Source organism: Corvus moneduloides, chromosome 3, assembly GCF_009650955.1.
Source record: "Corvus moneduloides isolate bCorMon1 chromosome 3, bCorMon1.pri, whole genome shotgun sequence".
NCBI classification, from domain to species: domain Eukaryota; kingdom Metazoa; phylum Chordata; class Aves; order Passeriformes; family Corvidae; genus Corvus; species Corvus moneduloides.
The window spans coordinates 61,715,678-61,738,636 of record NC_045478.1 but is presented as its reverse complement, the minus strand read 5'-3'; the positions used below and the strand labels follow the sequence as shown (position 1 = coordinate 61,738,636).

The following is a 22,959-nucleotide window of genomic DNA, read 5'->3' as shown; positions in this document are numbered from 1 at the left end:
ATTGGGTTTTTTATTAAGCAGATGTTTCCTTGGACAATTACGGAAGTGTATTAGAGGCTTGGAAAAGTGGTTTCTTTGAAGTGAATTGCAATATAACATTAACTTTTCTACATGGCCAATAAACACTTCTCTCTGGAGGAATTCAGAGCTAGTCAGAACTCTCTTGGAAAGTTAAATGAAAATAGGATTTTTAAAACCTTTTTTCAGCCTTTACTACTTCATGCATGTTTTCTTTTTCTCTCTTTTTTTTTTTTTTTACGTATATTTCTCATTACTTAATGCAATTTATAATGAAATCTGAATTCCAAAAGCTGACATGAAGGATTAATTTATTGAAAGGCAAGGAATGTTGAGATCTCAACCTGCTACTGAGAGCTGTCATTCCTATGTTCGTTGATGTCACTGTTGGTTACTTAGATTATGCAATAAATATAGAAATACCATAAAATTAAATCACAGGACAGTGCATTGATCTACATTCTCTACTGAAGAGACAAAGGGCTTGGTTACATGTCTGTGTATTGTTTCATGAATAGCTAGAGATCTATTTGGAGTTTGAGTTCAAAGAGAAAGTTGTGTTGTCTGTGTTACTCCATGTAATACTTTGTGCAGTCTGTTTGCCATGGTCCTTTGACCTCATCCCTTTTGCCCTTACTGTCAAAAAGCATCTTCCTGTTATTTTGCCAAACTTTCCTCCTCATTGTCCCTGGCCAGGGTGGATATATGTTTTTTTCTTTCAGGATTTGGTAGCTTATCAAGAAAACTGCAAGAAAGATGTGTCCCTGATTGAGAGAAATAGTCAGAGTATCCTTCAGTGTGTGGCTTCGACTGAAGTGTTACAGCATTTCCATCAGTCAACATTTCAGAAGAAAGCAACACAAGTTCAGATTACTTTTCAGGTAAAAATGCCATACTTTGGTGCATGTTTCTGAAAATTTGTTCATATGCAGCTGATCCATCCTACTGTAGCTACATTTCATCATTCTGTAGCTAATCTCCTGGATAACTCTCCTCTCTGGTGTCAAGTTATTAATTAAAGATTGTCTTTATTAGGTAATAAGTGGTCAGGGGACTGACAGTCTTGTTCTCCATGCACTTATTCAGAGGTGAGCCTGCCACAGAGGAACCTGGTATTTAAGAGAACTTTCACATGCCCCAGGCTCCTTCGGATTGAGGAACCTGAAATCCTACTGTTAGGGCTGCACTGTTTTTGGTTTCTCCTGACTTCATTATCTTGGCTAATTATTTGCTTCTATATTCCCATACATTCCCTTTCACACAAAGCATGGAAGATGGAAACTTTTGCACGTGCTACTATTGCTGGGCTTTATGTTTCCTCAGAAAATGCAGTGGATTGTGAATATAGAAGGTTGCAAATATGTTTCATTGTTTAATGCAGAGATGTGGCATTTGGATTATAATCCCCATTACCTGCTGTAATTATCAGTTATTACTGCTATTTTTGGGGCTGTTCATCCCCAGTCTAGCCCCACTCTAAAATGAAATTAGCCATTACACCTGGTACAGAGCCAGAGATGAACTCAGTGATCTTTATGTGTCAGTTCAAACAATATTCAGTAATTCTGTGACTGTCTTAGAGTCTGATTTCCACATAATGGGTTCTATTACATTTATTTTCAGGCGATTATTGTTCAGTATAAAGCTATCCAAGCTGAATTCTAAACTACAGAAAATCACCTATCAGTAAATAGCTCTCTCTGAGATGTGAATTTTGAAATTTCTATTGTATTTTGTGGAGTGTACCTAAAGATAAATTGTGGTTGATTTATAATGTAAAAACAATTGTTTTAAGTTTAGCTTATTGTAGCAAAAGCAGATGCACTTGTAGCTTGGTGAATTTATCATGTTCAACAATAATTACTCTGTTTCTATAAAGTTGCATGGTGGTTTACCTCTTTATGTGTTAGAAAATAAACCTAAAAAATAGAGTATAATCATACAAAGTGTGACATACCTAGAGGTAAAATACTGGAAACTGGCAGTTTTTTGTGTAAAGAATACATCTCTATACAATTCTATTGTTATGAAGATATTTTCATCAGAAAAATTTAAAAATATTTATCAAGATGTTTAAGTTGAGAACTACAGATTTGATTAGCTGGCTGGGTAAACTCATTAGAATTCCTTACGCTGAGGTTTGCAATCAATGAGGATGGTGAAGGGGATGTACAGTGAGCAGTGCTGCAACTACCTTGCAGCAGTTAAAGTGCTGAACTGGTCATTTCTCCTGGTAAATTTTCTTACTTGCTCATGAAGTTGTAACCACTGAACATTGCAGTGCACGGGGACGGACTAAAAAGCAGACTAATGGAAGAGCTGTGACTAAGGTTGCAAAATGAGGATTTCAGCAGATAAACCATAAAATTTGCTGTCTTCTAAGCAGCTTTGTGCCTGGTTGCTTATACTAGTGTGATAATCATACAAACCTCCTCCAGGTCAGAAGATCTGTAACATGGAACTGATTGGATCCATGGGTCAAACCACCTTTACTTTGAGTTGTGTTAGGGGAGGTAGTTTGATGCCAGAAAAATGAAATGGCAAGCTTCTGATCATACCAAATGCTTTACATTTGAAAGCAGGCTTTAGGAAAGAAACTCACTAATCAAATGGCAGAGGCATTCTGAAAATATCAGAGACATCTAATCTGCTAATTTTTATTTGAATTATGACATTAGTACAAGCCTCAGTATTAAAAATTGGGAAAATGGGAGCATGAGAGGGAGAAGCATGGTGAAAAGCATATATTTAAAAGTGACACAAATTAAATGCATGTTTTGTAAGATCGTGGTAAAAGAGAGCAAATAAAACTCACTGTGAAATTGCCAGCTCATTTTCTTTGCTTGTAACTCAGAATATGGTCAGGAAAGCTGGTGAGTGGAGAAAAAACATAGAAGCAAATAGCCGTTTGATGAAGAAATTTGAGGAGTCTAGAGCAGAACTGGAGAAGGTAATACAGATTGCCAATTGTTGCTTAAAAGAAAAAGGAAATCCTGAAGAACTTCTCAGGAAACATAGCGTGAGTAAATTCCCTGACCTTCCTCATGGAAATCTTTGAGTGCATGACATAAAAGCCTACTTAATTCTAAAACTGCTGTGGATTTCTTGCATGTGTAGAAGTGATACAGATCAGGTCAAGCTAATGTTAAGACTGAAAAACAAAAAGGAAAATGATCAGCTGTCTTATTGATGTAAGATTGGATGTAAGCAATCAGAAAGTGAAAAAAAACCCATAGAAATTAGGATGGGGTTTTCAGTAGAACCACAGAGAGTTAGAACACTATATTTTGACAATCTCACACATCTGCTGCTCTTTTTTTAGATAAATATATGTGTCTGTATTATAATCGTAACTTATGCATGTAGCTTTGAAATGCATTCTTGTTAAAATACCATCTCAGTGTACTGGCTGAGAATAAATTAATTTGCCAGACTTTGTCTAGAAATAGTTATTTCCTTAACTCAAACATCAGTTCTTCAATGAAACAGAAGTAACATTGAAACTTAGAGAGTGTTAGGGAACTTTGTGCTGGCAGGTTACCAATATCCAATATCAATATCCAGCTTCTTCTCTCACCTTCTCACTTTCTGCCTCCACTTCAGGAATTTTTCAGCCAGTTGGATCAGAGAGTCCTAAATGCCTTTCTGAAAGCGTGTGATGAACTTACTGACATCCTCCCAGAACAAGAGCAACACAGCCTGCAGGAAGCTGTGAGGAAACTCCATAGGCAGTGGAAGGTTAGTGAATGACATCTCTGGACATTGTAAATCTTAGTTTTGGAAAGTTTCTGTATGACCTATATATTGAAAAAAAATTAAAAGAAAACAAATTAATTTGTATTATTTGGCTTTGCATACAATTGGAAAAAGGGGGAAAAAAGGTATTTTACAATATTAGATGCAGCTACACCTACAAATGGCCTCTTGAAAAAACCCTGTTAAGTAAAATCAAGAAATGTGAGAAATTAGTTTTAAAACCTTATCTTCCCCCACTACATACAGCCATAATGATACCTGTGTTAAGAACATTTCTTAATGTTATTTACTTTCCCAAGCAAAAAAAAACACCCACATTTGTAAGACATCAGGCTATCAACTTAAATTTTGTCTTCTGCCAAAGACTCCAACAACTAACTTTGCTCACCAGCTGTGGAATTTATTGCCTGCTACACCATGTTGCTGGTCAAAGCTGGATGAGTGGTCTCACTAGCAGACAGGCAGAAACCTCTGGAAACCGTTGTGAATACTATTTTATACAGGAAATATTTGCTATGGCCTGCCAAGAATGAAGATGTCTCTGTAATGTGCCTTATACATGGGCATTTTGGTCGCAACTTAGGACCTTTTGATAAAACTAAGACATTGGTAACAAAGCAAATACGGACAAACCCTTATCTGTTCTTGAACATATATGTTTTATTTTCTATATTATTGGGTTTCAGATTATTTATTTGTAGCAAATTTACTGAAGTAGTGTGAGTAGTGTTTTATCTCCGTGCTTCTTTATTGCCCCTGTGGGTGTGTAGGATCTTCAAACAGAAGCCCCATATCATTTGATCCACTTGAAAATTGAAGTACAGAAAAGCAAGTTCCTGGTGACAGTGGAGGAGTGCAAAGCTGAACTAGCTCGGCAGAACAAGGTGTTATCAAGAGAAGGCAATGAAAAAATGATCAAGGAACACATGGTATGAGTTACATGCCTCCTTGGGGGCACGTACAGAAATACATTTCAGTGTCAATAATAAACAGAAGTTCTGACTAACTCTTAAGCCACCAAACTCTTTGTGTCCAGCTTATGTCAGATCAGTTCTTGAGATCTTAAACGAAAAATTTTATTTTAATTTAGTAGTTTATGAAAAGTATATAGATATGCTTCGTAATTTCTTCCAGTTTGTAATTTTATTGAATTTTCTGCTTTGTCTTCCATCAGTTGTTCTTTGGTGATAAGGGATCTTACCACCTGTGTGAGAAAAGGCTACAACGAATTGAAGAACTGTGCCAAAAACTGCCAGTCTCTGATCCAGTGAGGGGTACATTGGAAAGCAGCCACCGAATCCTGAAGGATCTGAAATCCCAGATAGACAGCACATACATAAAGCTAACAGAGCACTCGGACACCTGGAAGGGCTATAAGAGCAGGTGTCACCTCAATTCCTACCTGGGTCTTGCAGAGCCTTGTGCATGGTCACTCCTCTATGTGTTGCCATAGATCAGTACCATGTAAAAAATGATACTGTGATCTTAGCTTCAAGTAGAAAACTATACTTTTTGTAGTAATTTCACAAAGTATACTGGGGCTTTGAGTGGATTTTATAATTTTCTGCTTACACTTAAGAGGTTATTGTTTCGTGGTGGCAATTTTTGTCTAATCTTTTTCTTTTTTTTTTTTTTTTTTCATCCTGTGATGTCTTATTTCAGATTTTCTGAATTGGCAAACTGGATTTCATCAACAGAAAGAGAGCTAAAGAAGATAAAGGAAAATGTTAATGATACTGCCAAATACAAGCAGTGTAAAGCATCTGTGGGGGTGAGCCCTTAGCTTATATTCTAACAAAGCTATGGTCATTGCTACTGGGACTCTGGATAAAATTCTGCTCCAAAGTAGTGCAACTGTTTTACTACAGAGACCATAGTAGCTCTATTGATTCCTGGTATTCTTAAAAACATTACCAGGAGAAAGTTGCATGTTATAGCAAAGTGAGGCAGAAGTTCTTACTTTTAATAATTTAGAGAGTGACAGGTCCCTTTCCCTCTATGTTTAGAACATTAAAAATAGAGGGGCAGATAGAATAAATATTTGCCCATCATCTTATTGCATGCAGAGTTAAAAGTGCTGCTCAAAGAAAAGCAAAAATTTCTGGATTGCAGGTTTTTGAATGATGTTACATTTAATTACTTAAATTTAAGGAAATCTATTCCAAAAGTTCTCTTCTACAGTAGTATAACAGGGGAGGAAAAAATATTCTACCATTCACTTTGGCACTGGTACCAGAGTGATAGAATAGCTGTAGATTGAGTTGGTTAGTTAAATTAGTTTTAAGCAATAATTTATTGGGTCTCTTGGTGCCCAACTTGACCCTTCTTTCTGGTTTTTTTTTTTAATTTCACATACTGGGAGCACCTACATACTGTAGGTATTTATGTGAAATTCATGAGCAGGTTATGCATCTAACTATATGGAGAAACATTATTAGGATGGCCTTGATAAAACTGATAGATCTTTAGCTTAATGAGGGCTTCTGCTTCAAAAAGTCTGATTACTCACATAGTTTCACTGCTGCCAACATCTCTTCAGCACTGCCACAAAGACACAGTTGAACTACTGGGTAAAAAGAGGAGGGGGAAAAAAGCTATTTAAATAGAAAAAGAATTACACAGAACTATATTGCATGAAATTACATATTTGGGAAAGTCAGCAATTCAGATTTAAATTGCAACTAAGAAATATGGTCAATATATGGAAAACATATATGTGGTACTTGCCTTCTATCTATCTATCTGTAAGTAAAAATGTTTGTGAGGGAAAAGTACTGCACTACTAAGTAAAGAACAGTTTAATTAGCAATGGAGTAAAGTCTGTGGAAGAAGTGCAAAATTCCAGCTATTGACTGGAATAGAATCTGATAGGGTATGCAAATAGAAAAATACTACATTTCTAGTGTTTCAAGATAAAAGTACTCTGTTTACAATGCTATTCTTTGAACTGATGCCGTGAATGTCAGTTATGGATGTATTTTGTATCTTCGAAGCAAATATGTTTTGATTTTTTTCTGTAGGAAATTAGGAAGCATATTCACAAGCATGGAGAAAATCACAGCTGGCTGAAATCTAGAGTTGCTGTTTTGACTGCACTTTGTCCTGATTTGGAGGCCAAAGAGACAGAGGATGAGTTTTGTAAACTTTCCAGTGACTTTAAGAGACTTCTAGATTTGCTGGCTGAGGTACAGTACAAGGGACACAAGAACTCTCCATTTCCGGTGTCACATGAAATGAAATCAATCATGGCTTCACATGCACAAGTTCCCTGCTGTGGTTTTTTTTCAATTAAGCTGCAAGTCTTCAGCAAGGAAAAATTAATTTGTACTCCATTAGTAGCAAAGCACTGAGAGTAGCAGGCAAAAAATATAGACATTATTATAGTGGATCTTTTCCCTTTGCAGAATTGGAAAGTATCTTAATAAATGTTTCTGGAATCAAAATGTCCATATTTTTAGGTTTTTTAAATCAGTTCGTACTGAACATTGTCAAAACCATGATGTACATCAGCTAGTGGATACAGAATTGCACTTTAATCTTGGTTCATTTATCTTCTATGCTGAAATAAAGCACTACTTTGAGGTCATTTCTAGTCATTAAGGATGTGTATCACACCCTGAATTTGCAGGAAAAGGCTGCAGTTCTCCGAGGCCTGAATGAAAATGAGATGCTGTAACTGTGGAAATTATGGGAAATTTCTAATTTGTAACAAGCAAAACCTCTCAGAACCACTGAACCCTTGAGTTCTGTGGGCTCTCAGGGAACTTACTGCTTCACAGTTCATTCAGTTAAAAGAAAAATCAGGTGAAACTTAGAGCATCTTAGAGCATTCTAAGATGGAATAGACCCACTTAAGGAAAAAAAAAAAAAAAAGACTTCAGGAGAGAGAAAGAGCTCAGAGTTCAGACTTCAAATTTCATTGTTAATGTCAGTTCTTGTGGAGGCCTTACAGAGGTTTCAAATGTATAAAATTTCTGTGTATTTATTGAAGCATCTCTAAACTTCTGTGGTGTGAAAACTGTGTTCGGAAAGTCTGGGCAAGAGATGTAATTTCCAACCGACTGTAAAAAGCTTAAGATACTATATTTGTTTCAGTTTTTTGGGGGACAGTTTTTTGGAGCTTAATTACTTTTGCTTTTTGTTTCCTCTGAAAGGCAGAACTAAGGGTAAGTTAATGAGAATAAGTTAATGATGGTAATATAAGAAAACAAGGGGTCAAATCTATACTTGGTTTGAATCTAAAAGCATAATCTAAGTGGCACTCTATACTATAGTTAAAAGACTACTGATTCTTAAAAGTCTGAATAGTATTTATAGAGCTTGTTAATCAGGTAGATGAGTCTGTTTAAACAAAGACTGATACTGGGTATGGCCAGAGTTCAGCAATAGTTTTGGAGAGTGAAACCTAAACATTTATATAACCAGGAAGTGAATGGTTTAAGTAAAAAAAAAAAAAAAAAGAAGGAAAAGAACAGGAAAAAGAAAAAGAAAAGGATCTAGAATAGTTGATGATTAAAACCTTAAAACATAGGAACTATATGATGAACAGAGCCTGAAAATCAGCTACAAGTATTCAGCTGAATCATGCAAATGGAGGAGAACTTTCTGGTATGTTGAATGGATACCTCTTTCTTCATAAAATTCTGTGCGCTGAGACTGGATACTGCACCACATACACACTGTGGTCCATAAAACCGGGGTAACTGAGCACTTTAATGTATTTGTGATTCACCAATACACTGCTCAAGACAGGCCAAATGGCAGCAAAATTTTTTTGTGTGTTGAGTAGTGCAGGTGTTTTGGAATCTGGGTCAGCCTGCAAAGATAAGGAGAGTGCGTGTTTTCTAAGTGATCACCAATAAGTAGCTGTCACAGATGGCTTTTTTTCATATGGCAGTGTAATAGGGAGTATGTTTGAACAAGACAAAGGTCTCCTCAGTCACATTTTAAGTCTAAAGACACTTTTTCAATGTAAATTTAAAGGTGTCAAAAATGCTGGAGATAAAAATTGTTTGAATTTTAAAAAGATACTGTATTTTTGAAAAAGTATTCCAAACATAAATGTACCCTTAAAATATAGATGTGTCTTTCAACGTGAAATACTTAAAGTTATCTGTAATTTTAGATTGAAAATACCTTAGGTGCTGTTGGAGACTGTGTCCAGTACAAAGAAGAAGTTAAAAGTGCAATTGAAGAGTTAATTAACAATTCTAAAGAAGTCCAAGCAGAAGCTGAAAAGATCCTGGATACAGAAAGTTTATTACAAGCCCAGCAATTACTGCTTCATCATCAGGTAGGGCAATTACTCATGTCCATATCCAATTTTTTTCAAAAGAATTAATGTAATTACAAAATTTTGTTATGTCCAGTAACGTAAATCTTTATATTTAAACTTGGAAGAATTACAACAGAAGTAGTCCTATATGGCCTAATATTGATTTCTTTTAATGAAAAATGTTTTCAGTATTTTTTAAATGTTAAATGTCAACTTTTATTTCATATGGGGTTTTGGAGCACAAAACACCTGAAAAACAAGCTTCATTTACTTTTAATTTTGGGTAAGTGTATTCTGCAAATATGTAGACTCTATCTTTCTATCTTTTTATAGCTTGAGTTTCAGATTCAGTCATGGTAAATTTGGCACAATTCTGGCTTTGGAAATTTCTTTATTTTACCAGTTTGATGTGGCCCTGACTCTAAATGTTGGAGGGAAGGTGTTCCTCTAGCCTTATCTCCTCTGGATAGCTGCTTTTTGTGACAGATGGGCCTCCATTCTGTGGGAGTAGAACAGGAGTTTTTTTATGCACTGATAATGGATCAAAACATCTACAGGCTACAGTAATAATCAATGGTATGGCTTGCATACAGCAAGAATCACAGCTTTTAAGGCCAAATATGGGAATTTAACTTCGTGAGCTGCTCAAAGCTAATGAGGAGTCATTTACTGCCAATGTTTGAGCATTATTTAAGTGTTTAACATTTATTTCTGTGGAGTCAGACAGCTTACTGTCTGACCAAGCCACTACCAAGTCTTACCTGTGTCTTATCTAAACTCTTTGGGTATGTGTTAAGGTTCGTATTCATTCTTTAAATAGTCTACATTCCTTATCCATTTTAGGAGAGGTAGTAGAAATAGTTAACTTCTCCTTGAGTTCTTTTTCTTGGGTGTGGAGTCTGTCAAGGTGGAAACACACTTTGACACAGACCTGAAGGTACCTAGAGCAGAATTGAGCTAGCTGTGAGTTCACCTAGCAAGGCTGGCGTGGGTCAGGCACGTTAGAAAGATGTATTCTTAGGAATTTCTGATAGTGCTACAGATCAAAACATGTCCAGGACAGAGTAACACAACTTAGCCAATCCCCTACTGCTCTCTATAAGGCTGATGTATTGCTTTGTTCAATCTGAGGCTCCAACCTGTGCCTCAAGAGTGCAGAGCAGACCTGGATGCAGTAATGAGGAATACATGAACCTGTGACTCCTGCTGTGGTCGCTCAACTGCTGCAGCTTCTGCTTTCTCAAATATGCTTTGGATAAATGGCCACATTTCTACTCTTTTTCTCACATGCATATGCCACAAAAGGGTGGCATTTGACATTTTGGAAGCCAGGGCATATACTTGATGAGTATGTGAGAGTCTCAAGGATACTTGCCCGTTTATCCCTTTGCCTCTTACTCTCACTGCGCGCCCCTGCAAAACCAGAAAGGGACTGCATTGTGCTGGTTTCCCATTAGGGCTAAGAAGTCTAATCATTCCTGTTGGGTGAATCCTTTTAGCAAAGGACAAGGAGACTCCGTGCAAAAAGGCAAGATGTGCAAAAGCAGATCTCCCAAGCCAAGCGGTTGCAGATTGAAGGTGGACTGCCCAGCACAGTACGAGAGGATTTACAAAAATTAGAGGGAACATTGGAGAACATGCAGCAGACTATGGAGAAACGGGAAGAGCAACTGCAGGTGGGTCATTTGCACATGGAAATAAGACCTCATGCTTTCTTCTTCCTCTTCTTTTTTTTTTTTTTTAACTTAGTAATACCCAACTTTTTTTAATATCAAAACCTCATTTTCTCACCTCTGACTCTTGGTCCTTGGGGATTTCATGATCAGTACTTCTATGAAAACTTCTTGAAGCTACTGTATACCTCTTAAATAATAAAGAAATAGCATTCTGTCTGGAAGTGTTTAAACATCCCAACTATTCAGTCATAATAGTTAACAGTTTTAAATAATTTATCCATGAATTAATTTTTAGATGTCTCTTTTCTGGTTACTAAAGATGACATTGCTCTTTAGTTGAGTTTCCTTAGGCTGGATATTAGGTTAGTAACACCTGATGGGCAAATATAATCCTCACAACTACTGTGTGAAATATATGCTGTGATCCTAAATTTAAAGACGGAAGGAGAAAGTCACAGGGAAATCAAATGGATTGTTTCAGCTTGTATAAATAATCACTGACTGAACAGGGATTAGAATTTATAGCTTCTTGCACCCGTATGTGGTTTGCCCTTTACATTTTTCTAAGCAGAATGTTAATCTAAATGGCTGCTATTCCATCCAAACATTTAAAGTCACCGAAACTATTTCCCATGAGAAAACACAAGATGAGAAACATGATCAATAAACCTCAAATAACTTCTTAATGTAAGCATTTTTTATTGAAACCCATTTTTTCTCTAAGAATTCCCATATATAAAGTCTTAATCTGAGCTTCAGAATCAAGAAAATAATTGTTTAAGCTGTCATAGTTCTTATGACTGGTAATTTAATGCTGTATGTTAATCAAAATTCTACATTATCAGAAGAGACCAGATAGATCCTTATGTGTGATTTTCCTATGAGTAGGGATTTTCTTCTACCATTTTACTGTAATTTATTTCATTAAAGAATTTGAAAATCCTTTTGATATTTTTGACTACTTGTCACCATAAGTCTTTGCATGTATTACTTCAGACTTCTTACAGGACATTCAAATATAAGATTTAAATATTGCTGGCAACTTAGAGAACAGTTCTTTTTTAGCACAGCATAGTATGAATCAATGAAAATTCAAGGAAAAAAGTTTTATTTGGTTTAGAAGAGTTTCATCTACTCACTGTTGAGTAGATGGCTTCTCAGGAAAAATTATTTTAATTTATGTCAAGATTTTCTCGTTTTTCCTTTTTCAGTAATGTACAATGGAAATCTTGTTTTCTCCCCTTTGATCTCTTTGTGTTCCTTTTTCATTTTGTTTGTCTGGTTTTTAGGTCACAATAAATAAATGGGAGCAGTTTGAAAGAGACAAAGAAACAGTAGTAAAATATCTCAATCAAGCAAGCTCTGTACTTGAACGTATCTTAAACTTCAGCAGTTTAGAGAGCCTCTCCTCAGAACTGGATCAGACCAAGGTACTGACTGTGTGAAATGCAGGAACTGAGGTATCTTTCTGCCTTGCCTGTCGACATGTGCTGGGTGTATTGCCTTCAATCTTTGCATGGTTTCCTGTTAATGCTGGTGTAAATTGCATATACAGATGAGAGACTGCATAAACTGTTCAGAGGTAAACCATTTTATGCTCAATAATCATCTATGCTGGTAATCCAGTGTTGAGCACTTGCATATCAACATCAATAGGGTGCACTTTGGCAAGGTTGTGTGGAATGTCACAAATAGCACTCTTAGCCCTGAGAAGAAAAAGGAGAGACTTCTACCCCATGGACATAAGCCATAACATGCCATTTGCCCTTAGTAACACAGAATTATCCCAGCCCATTTTATTTACTACTATGGAAGTAATTATAGTGCTTGTTTTTCCTAAGTGCCATGGTTTACACACTGCTGTTAACCCTTGGTGAAGCCAATAATAAATTATACCTACCTTGATTATACTCAGCATCCATTGTTCTGGTGTGGGGGTTTAATGTTTCTGACAGAAAATAGGTGCTAATCAAAGTGAAAATACAAAATATGAGATACCACAAAATCCACTTTGTAAATGGTAAGATTTAAAAATTAAGTAAAGATGCATATAATTTCTGCAATGCAAAAATAAATTTCTTGAAGAGGTATAGAAGAAACTTTGATTTTTTGACTTAAAAAATTTTGCACACAAAGCTTCCCTTGATAAATTTAATTCAATCTAGTTTGCTCAAAAGAACTTTTCTTAAATGCAATACAAAATTTACTGTCTTCAGAGATTGTGTTTATGTATTTACACATTCAAATTACATGTAGGACACAGGTAATTTTTTCCAACCACAAACATTGAGGAAAAATACTTTCTGTGTAACTATATGAAACTCTTTATAGCTGTATTAATACATCTTGCATCCTTACAGGAACTTTCTAAACAAACTGAAGCAATGGCAGTACAGGCTGAGAATTTGGTGAAGAATTCCTCTGAGATACAGCTTGGTTCAAAGAACAAGCAGTCCCTTCAGCATCAGGCAAAATCAATCCAAGAACAAGTGAAAAAAGTGGAAGTTACTCTTGAAGAAGAGTATGTTCTTAACAAGTCCTAATATTTATTCTTCACTATAAGATTGTATCAAATTTCTAGCATACCTTGTCAGCATTTTGTGTTGTCTCATCAGTTCTGTCATTTACTGCTTGCTCTGGCATAGTAACCAAGTTATGGTACGAAATACGTCAAAAGAGTGTGTGCAAACAAAATATTTTCTTTTAATACTTTGTAGTATTTCTTTTAATACTATGTAGTTCATAAAAGTTAGTTATATTTAACCAGTCACTTATCTTTGAGCCCTGGTCTTGTGAAGAAGGGATAATCGAGCTCATTCTTGAGGTACTGGACTCTTTTGGAAAGAAAAATCTCAGTTGGAGTATTAGAACAGCACATTTACCACATTTGCCTCAGTTTTCAGTATTCCACTTTCTCTATAGGAGTGTCAAGAAGTGCCTTCATCTTAGGTGAATGCCCAGATTGTATTTCATGGGCAATATCAAAAGCTGCTTCTGCTGAAAAAAAAAAAAAAAAGGCATCATTTTCCAGATTTTCTTTAAAAATGAAACGTTCAAACTCCAAGGAAAGCTTGATAAATATTTTTAGCTTTTTGTATTTCTAAAGATTTCATCCCTTCTCTCAAATGAGTAATTCAGTTATTGAACTTGTTACTCAAATTCAGAATGTTGCTATTCTTGCAATATCCCTATATACCTACATTTGTATGTATGTATGAAATCAGTATTTTTGCATACACTAGATCTCATACACAAGTCATAGAGAATATGACCAAAGGGCAATACCCAAATAATTGGGGATTTTTCCCCTGTAATGACCACCATCATGCTAATCTGATTTTAATTTAGTGTCATTTTCTTCCTGATATGAAAGAACAGCTATAAACCAGAATAACTAGCCTGTGCAGCAAAGGGTGATCTGACCTTCTATATAATGCTTTCTCCAATATAAAGTGTTAGAGTGATTTGCAGTCAAATTCTACCATCTCTTACACATCGTTTTCTCCAGTATTAGAGAGAAAACTAGTGTGATTTTTCAGTCCAAGAAATTTACGCATACAACAATGAATATTCACTTTTTAAATAAAGTCATCTATTTTTAAATGGAAGTCATCATTGATATAGCCTTTCAATGTAGGTATGAAATAGTTTTAGTTGAATGTATGGATTATACAGAATGTCTATGGCAGTGTGTGACACATAATAAAAAGCTAAATACCTTCTGTAAAAGATGCAAATACATACAACTCTCTATAGTATATCTACAGAACTCACAGTAAGTGTGTAAGGGTTATATTTTAACTTGCATCATCAATAAAAATCTTGGCTGAGTAATTTAAAGTGAAGGTATTCCAAACTCATAAGGTGCATAAGTATCCTGATGAACAGGAAAAAGAAAGTTTGAGCAGCGCTCCACAGTCAGCTACTGTAAGAACTTAGCCCATCTGTTTTCCAAGGAGATCGTGCAGAGCTGTGCAGTTTGTTTGGGATTATATTCTTTACAATCTGTGGCTTTCTTAAACTACAACGAAGGCATACAACAGCAGTCGTGCCACTGATTTGGTCCTTTGGTTCTGATTTCCAGCTGTATTTTCAAGGGCTGGACTTGAGTGAAATATTTTTGCACATTGTTTTCCTAAAAATAACTTGAATTTGCATGCACTCTTATCAGTAAATGGCTGTTGACATTCCTATTTTTTTTTAATTTTTAAAATAAATGAGAAAAAATTAAAAGGCCAATTTTTACATTTTTAGGCTACATCTTTTCTTAAAGCTTCCTCTAGCTTTAATGAGGGGGGAAAAAGGTTTAAAACTTTTTACCATGGAATGGTTTTTAGGCTATATTTAGAAGGAAAATGTATTTTGAAATTTTGTAATATTCAAACTTTTATGACGAAACTTTAATATTTTCAGTGAAATAGAAAATGTGTGTTTTGCAAGCTGTGTGCAGGGCCTACATTAGCACTGGTTTCAATTACTTGAAAGGAGCAGAAACTTGGAAGTTACTGGAAGTTAATGCTGTTAGGCCCTGTATAATGGCCTTAGACTTCTTACTTGTGACAAAAAAAAGGTGCTTTGTTTGCAGTCCTTGACATAGAAGAATCAGTCATAATCTGTCTCTGTTTAACATACCTATAATGTATGTTTCAAAGAATATAAAACTATTAACTCTGAGGGAGTTGAGTCACATTTGTTGTTGATTCTTCGGCTTGATATGAAATCATTGCCACAGCAAACACAAACTTCCTGTAAAATGGTGAGATTGCTGTTACAAAAAAGCAAGATCAATAAAGCAGTCAAGCATTGGTGACTATGTGTACGTCCACATTTCACTGGTTTTAATCATTCTGGCCTAGGGACTAAATTATGAACACCTATGCACTCAGTTATCTAAATATTTAGATTTCTGATATAATCATAATTTCATATTATTTCATATAAATTTCATCCTGTTGATGTTCCTTTTCCTTTCTCTTCGTGCTATGATGAGATTCTTGTGCAGCTGATGAATGAAGCTGTACTTTCTTTTACCTCTCAGTGTCCCCACTATGGCTAATGCAATTATTTGACTTCTGGTGCATGGCCTAAGAGAGAACCATGCAATTTAATGCACAACTTGGTCCTCTAAAATGAGGGCTTTTTAAAATGACCCTTTTTTAGACTGAATAAGTTCCATTTTTTATTTTAGCAACAATATGAGCAGCTTCATTATATTAAACTGTTTATTCTCTCTAATTGATTTGGTTAATTTTAGTATTAAAAGCATGGAAATGGTGAAAAACAAGTGGGATCATTTTGGCAATAATTTTGAAGCTCTGTCCATCTGGATAGCTGAACAAGAAAAAGAACTGGAAACTTTGGAAACATCATCATCTCCTTTGGACATACAGATCAGCCAAATCAAGGTGATTAGTTCTTGTTATGTTGAGTGTTAAAAGCCCATTTATCTGTTACTTTGCTAGAGGCCAAATGGGAGAAGAGACATTTTACATGTTTAAAACTACCACAATGAAATAATGGTACATTTTATACATTAATATACCAAGCAGTAAGGTCTTACATAAACTAAAGAAAAATTCTTACAGGCTGCCTTCTCTTTTAGTGTTTAGTTTACATATGTGAAATCTTTGTGTATATGGTTAAAAACATAATTTATACCTGTCTTATTTTTCAAGTAATCTCAACTGGTGTACAAAATAGCTACATAAATACAAGTTTGGGTTTTTTAAAAAACATACATCAGCTAGTGGCTATAGAACTTGATTTTAATCTTGCAAGCTAAAGTTATAACTTGATTTATGTATCTTTTATGCTGAATTAATAAAGAAACTGTTGCTCTTGGTAGCTTAAAAACTTACATAACATTTTCTGTTACTGTATTTGCACTGTCTTAAGTTCTGTGTATATTCCTGTAGATGCACAGTGGTTTAGTTTCGAATTGCTGACTGAGGTGCATATTGTCTCCAAGCATTGCATTTCAAGGGCTGACTTTGTATCCTTCCACAAATGAAAGTGTACCTTCTCTGGAATGGCATGTTTCTAAGGGTGCAGAGTTTTTCGGTATGCAGTGCACATTGCCATTTTCTTTTTTCTGGGACCTACTTGTTCTTCAGAAGGTGCACAGGTGTGCAGCTGCTTGCAGACCAGCTTGACACTGTTTCCAAAGGATCCCATAAAGGCACTTGTTTCATGTGACAGAAACAGTTTATAAACAGATTTTCCTGTTCGTAATTTGTTCACAACTTTACGAAGACAAAATAAATAAATCTCTTGACTTCATCACTGAAAAACAAAACAATGCTTGAATTCTTGCTTCATCACCACAGCAATTCAAAAGCAGTTTCCTTATGAAATAATATGTATGCACTTATTCCACTGGCATGTATTATCATGTTGTCTTGCTTTTAAATAATTAGTGGACAGGATTTCAATGTTTAAGACAGAAAATGAGTGCATCAAGTGATGCTAAGATTGCATTATAGCGTGTCAATTCTTGTCTGTCTAAATGGAGCCTTCTTAAGCCCCAATAGCCTATTCCAACCAAGTTCCCAGAAAAGTTGTTCCTTACTATAGAAACAGATAAGCAATGATTTTTACACTGCATTGAAAGTTTCTGAAAACTCCATCATAATTCTTACACATGTAAACACCATGGTCAGCAGATGATGTTTGTGAACACCTGAGTGAACAGACATAAAACAGAGAATCCTCCACATGAGGCATAGGGTACATCATTGTGAACTAATGAGCTTTATGAGCTGTGATGTGTGAAATGAGTCATCTCACCTGCAGTGCATGGACATAGCTAGAGATCTACTTCAGCAGCATTGCTTTGAGCCTGATTTTGAAGAATTTTTTATGTTTTGTCTTAAGTTTCCCGATGAGTGTGTCACAACACTAATCAGCATACTTAGTTCATAATTTCTAGGACACCACTTTAGTAAGGAATATTTCAACATAGGGCAAATGACTAAAAAATAGTGTGCTCCTTGATACCTTTGGCTGACCAAATTAAAAGCCTGGGGTCAGCTGAATGTAATTATCCTACATGGTACTGGTAATTTCCTACTTCTGGTGACATTGATTGCAAAGCCCCAGTGACTTCAGCAGAGCCAGATTTTCACCTACACATTTCCCTGAAATTCCTGGTGGAACAAAATGACAGTTATCACAAGTAGTTACCATTGGTGGCAGACTCTGTGAGAGTTTGAAAGCCTCAATTATCCACCTTCTTTTATGTAACTGAGTGAATTTAACAGAATAGCGTAGGAGTGAGAAAGCACTGCCTCATTTGTATCTGCTGCATTGTTAGATAATTTCAGCTTCAGGGCTGCAAATCCAGTATTTTTCCTCAGCAACATGTTCTCATGCAAAAAAAAAAAAGATATTTTATAATCCAAATTAATTCAGAATATATTGCATAAAGAGAAACTATAAATTCTTATAGCACCACATTTTTTTTCTGACAGTCACCCTGCTAATTTTTGACTGAATGTTGCAGTAAGCCAGTCCTGAGCTTTATAATGGCAAGAAAGAGACCATATTTTTTATCACAATTATAGCAGATGTTGGGCACAACCTATGCTTTGAGAGTGTGCTTTTGCAAGAAAGTTTTTGGTTGCTTTCTTATACATACACATCTTAACATTTTTATATATGAGAATGCTATTGCCTATTTCAGTTTTAAAGATCTCACTTGGATCTTTCAAATCTCTCCCAGTGGGTGTTTTCCATTGCTTTTGAAAGCTCCATGGACATGATACATCAGCAGTAATTTAAATAAAAAAAAAACCTATTGTGAAAAAAAGCTTATTTCCAAGTTCATTGGTGCCAACTGAATAAATAGCCATTGAACACGAAACACTGTAAGTTTCTTTCTTGGATGATGTAGCTGCCAGGTTTTCCTCTAATTTGTAATAAGACAAGTGCAAAATAATAGGAGACAATTGCTGTCATGGAGCTGCTGAAATGTAAAGCCAGTGCAAGTTTGTCTTCATGCATTTGGTAACTGAGGTACAAGACAGATGAAAAGTGCCAAAAACCATTATCACCCTTGTTTCATGGTTTCCTATTTATACTGTAATGTGGTTCTTTATTTAATCTTCTGCCTAAGGGCACACTCACCCTGCCTTACGGTCTAGTTAAATTTATCCTTTATTGTACTGTAGTATTTTAAATTAGAAAATGGCATCCATTTCTACTGTTTTTCAAATCATGGCATGTTTTATTTTCTAAGTCCTTGAAACCCTATTAAACATTTGTAACCAACTGTTAGGGTTCAGCTCCTTAACAACACTTTTTTCAGTTACACAGTCATGTTTTTTCATCTTCTGTTTATTTTGAATCTTAAAGAGCATTGTGTATGACTTCCCTGTGAAATAAGAGATGCTAATAAAATATGAACCATCATGTCTGCTTATGAAAATATGCACCCCAGCCAATTCTAATTGCTCTTCATGTGCACTGGTTCTAGAGCAGTCTGTATTTTAAACCTTTGCCAGTGTTAGTTTCAAGAAGAAAAAGGGTATTTACAGATCATATTAAAGACTTTAGTACTAGTTATTTCAAGTGGTCAATGAACTCTCCTCTTAGTAATTTTTTGGTGAAGGATTTTTGTAGCTGAGGTAAAAACATTTGGAAAATACTGTTCTAATAGTTAAAAACTTATTGTGAATCTTTTTACTATCACTTTACATTTTAGGTTATTAATAAAGAGATAGATGGTAAAACAACTGGAATCTCAAATCTAGAAGAGGAAGCCAAGTCTTTTTCCCAGTTTGTTACCTCTGGAGAACGTGCACATATCAAAGCCAAACTGACTCAGGTCAAAAGGTATTGGGAAGAGCTAAGAGATCATGCACAGAGACTGGAAGGAACAATCACAGGGAATGCATCAGCGCAGCAGAAATATGAAGAAAGTCTTAAACAGGTAGACTATGCAAAATCTAATGGATTGTTTGCAGCAATTCATAGAATTACTCTATATTTTTCCAAAATCTAATATAAAATTCATATCATAATAGGATGGGCTGAAATAAATAAGGAGATTTGTAAGGTAATTGCAGGACCTAGATACATAAATCTGTGCTTTCAATTGCCTAAAAGGCAGCTTCAGAAAGACAGTAAAATATACACACTCAAAAAACTATGTTGTCTTCTGGAAAACCTAAGTGATTCTCCTGGATATTGTACTTTTGAACCACATCCATTCTTGTGACAAACACTTTAATCTCAGTCTTTGATTCATAGAAGGTTGTAAGTAAAATAATTTAAATATTATTATTGCCCCAGCCAGGGGGAACTGAGCACTGTTAGCATCTTTTAACTTCAAAAGGCATTCAGCACTACAAAGGCTTAGGATATAAAATTCTCTTAGCAGCAAACATTTAAAAGATGTTATTTAAAGAATCATTTATGTAATTCCTGCTGGTTTTAGCTTCTGGTTTGCCTTTTTTTTCATAGGTGCAGCAGTCAGTGTCTGAATTTGAAGCTAAGCTAGCTGAGCCTCTCACATCATGCTCTTCGGGCGCAGCAACATACGCAGCCCTTCAGGATTGCATGGTGAGCATGTGGCCAGTTATTCCTAGCACTGAGTCCAGGGACACAGTACCACACTGACCTCCTTACACAAATGCCAGTAACCCCCAGAGCAGGGGCTGCCTGATGCCACACAACTCAGGACAAGAAGGAGGCAAGGTCTGGGTGGGCAGCCCCAGAGAAGGCTTAAGTCCTTCTTCAGCTATTTCTTGTCACCATTTCAGACAGGCTTGGAAAGTTTCTTCCCCAGTCTAGGGGGGAAGAAAGCCTAAAAGTACCACTTAACCTCCTTCAGGTTATTGGTTTTAACTTTATGCATCTAAAACATTATGAAAAACAGAAGATAAGAAACAAGTCTGCTAGATATTTTTCCTCTAAGGTTTTCATGAAAACCATATGATTAAAGAAAATATATGCTTGGAAGTAGTTTTTCTTGAGCAATGAAAAGACTGGACAGAGTTTCAACTTAGAAACTTTTACCTGTGATGCTAGAAGTCCATGGGTATTTGGATATGTGGTTCAGTCCCCTACAAAAGGAAAAAAATACTGGATTGGTATTCAAACTACAAATAATCCCATCTCAGGGAGTTTGGAGTAGTATTTCTGTTTATAAGTTCTGGTATGTTTTTTCAACAATAATCATAGCCTTTCTTTCTAAGAAAATACTACAAAAAATTTTAGTCATATTGTTCTTGCAGTAAAATGCATATAATGTCTTCTGAACTTGGAGGTAACTGCTTGCAAAGGCTTTTTTCAAGGGGGACCTGACCTGTCTGCTTCAAAAAAAGCTTGATACTTAGTTGAGGAAAAATGTTTTGCATATGGGGAATTTATTTAGACAGCACTTGTAATCACCATTTTTATTGGCTTTTAAACATTATATAAGAGCTAAGTATGCTATTAAAAGGTCTTGTTCTCTTTGGGGATCATGATGATTAAATATCTTGATCTGAAATTATCAGCAGCTTGTTCCTGTATAATTTGTATTTCCTCCTATATATGATTTCTTGTAATTACAGCCATTACTATTGTTGTTACTTTTGCACACCTGTGAGTTGGAACTTTCGTGATCTTAAATCTGTTTCATTTTGTGCTTTTCTAACTCACTGCACTACATTTCAATCATTTTCATATGGACAAGTTTCCCAGCTTTCTAGAAACAGCAACACTGGAAAATGTAATTAACATTTCCCTACTCCCATGTCATGACATTGGCTGCAAGTCTGGTAGTCCTTACCTGTTGGAGTAAGGTTTTGAGTTTACTCTATATATTTATATATAATAGCAACTCTTAGACAGACCTTAGGGAATCTTGAGCTTTTTCCTGAATTTGGAGCTTTGCCCTGCATTCATGATGCAGTGTTGCATGCCCATTCAGAAGATCTGACTCCTTTGTTGCGGAGTTTCTTCTTTAGCACTGTTCCTAGGAAAGTCTTTTGCCACTACAGGCTAATTCATTGATATGCTTGGAACACGTGTACTTAGGGTAGACCTGAGCAATATCTAAGCTATGAAGTGACTTCATGATCTGATGGATGTAGCATTGCTTCAAACTTATGAGTAGAACTACAGAATTTTTCCCACCATTGTTACCATAACTCTATTGTTCATGCATGTGACTTCTGTTTCTTTTACGTGTTCACTAGGACCTTTGTCATACTGTGGAAAAACTGAGCAACGCTCTGGCCTCTCTCTCAGCCAGTGTCCGAAAGGTGGGCAACAAAGAAAAAGCTGCTCAGGAGGTCACAGCATTACAGCAGAAATATGAAAAAGTGCTGGAAAGTGCTAAGGAGAAACAGAGCTTATTAGAGACTCTTCTGGCTCAGTGGCAGAAGTGAGTAAACTCTCCCAGCTGTTGTGATGGACACAGAGACCTTCCTGTGCTCCGTGTGTGAGACTGAGAGGATGACTTGGTAACTCTAAGTTGTGATTTTGTTAGGCAGGAGAAGGAGCTGTCTGCCTTCCTGGCCTGGTTGGAGGGGTGTGAAGCTACAGCCAGGCCTTCAGAGCAGTATGTTTCTGCTGATAGAGTTAAGCTGGAAGGTGAACTGCAGGCACTGCAGGTATGTTTCAACTGACATATGGTCCCCCTACATTTCCTGGCGTATTTCTGTGTCTTTTAAAGGAAGGAATTGCTTAGCTATAGTCTGACAAGTCAATTGATTCTGGGCTTTGGAAATCTCCTAGGAAGTATTACATTATCACTTGCTATTTCTCAATTACTTTACTCTTCCTTTTAACTATAATATGCCAGCTTAAGGAAAAAGAAAAAGGTGCCTTGGTATATCCTATTATCTGCCAAGGAAGGACATGGGTCTGCTTGTTAGAAGATCCTTTCTCTAGAGAAATTCCTTTATTCAGCAATATTTCTTTTCTTTGTTTTGCATGTGAGGAAAGGTTCTCAGATGAAAAAATGCTCGAAAATTTTGAAATCACAATGAAAGTCTGCTTTCTGATTTTTTTTTTTCAAACACCAGACTTTCATCCTATTCTAAATTATGCCTTCCCTTGGAACTTTTGCCATTTGTTTTTAGATGAATATGAAGCAGTTGGCCAAATGTAACATCTTTTATACTTGCCTTGAAGCCAAGTTGTCCAAGTTGTCAGTTTTAAATATTACTGAAGAAAAGGAAAATTATTTGGGAGATTGGGGGTTTTTGTTGTTGTTGATTGTTTTTTTGTTTGGAGATTAGGTTT

At 35.9% G+C, this 22,959-nt stretch overlaps 1 protein-coding gene across 22 annotated transcripts in view; it reads left to right on the top strand.

The window, feature by feature from the left end:
• The window catches only part of SYNE1 (spectrin repeat containing nuclear envelope protein 1), a 295,197-nt gene that overhangs the window by 97,502 nt on the left and 174,736 nt on the right, over window positions 1–22,959 (top strand). For 21 of the 22 annotated variants that reach the window (XM_032101881.1, XM_032101882.1, XM_032101866.1 and 18 more), the window contains 16 exons: window positions 741–899; window positions 2,873–3,037; window positions 3,622–3,756; window positions 4,545–4,703; window positions 4,949–5,157; window positions 5,437–5,545; window positions 6,795–6,959; window positions 8,900–9,067; window positions 10,549–10,725; window positions 12,015–12,155; window positions 13,086–13,246; window positions 15,980–16,130; window positions 19,427–19,654; window positions 20,188–20,286; window positions 21,909–22,096; window positions 22,202–22,325. In XM_032101881.1, the coding sequence (XP_031957772.1) occupies window positions 741–899; window positions 2,873–3,037; window positions 3,622–3,756; window positions 4,545–4,703; window positions 4,949–5,157; window positions 5,437–5,545; window positions 6,795–6,959; window positions 8,900–9,067; window positions 10,549–10,725; window positions 12,015–12,155; window positions 13,086–13,246; window positions 15,980–16,130; window positions 19,427–19,654; window positions 20,188–20,286; window positions 21,909–22,096; window positions 22,202–22,325 (2,538 nt within the window). Of the gene's footprint in view, window positions 1–740; window positions 900–2,872; window positions 3,038–3,621; window positions 3,757–4,544; window positions 4,704–4,948; window positions 5,158–5,436; window positions 5,546–6,794; window positions 6,960–8,899; window positions 9,068–10,548; window positions 10,726–12,014; window positions 12,156–13,085; window positions 13,247–13,526; window positions 16,131–19,426; window positions 19,655–20,187; window positions 20,287–21,908; window positions 22,097–22,201; window positions 22,326–22,959 lie in introns of those variants that run through there. The other variant, XM_032101879.1, reaches the window with a different exon arrangement.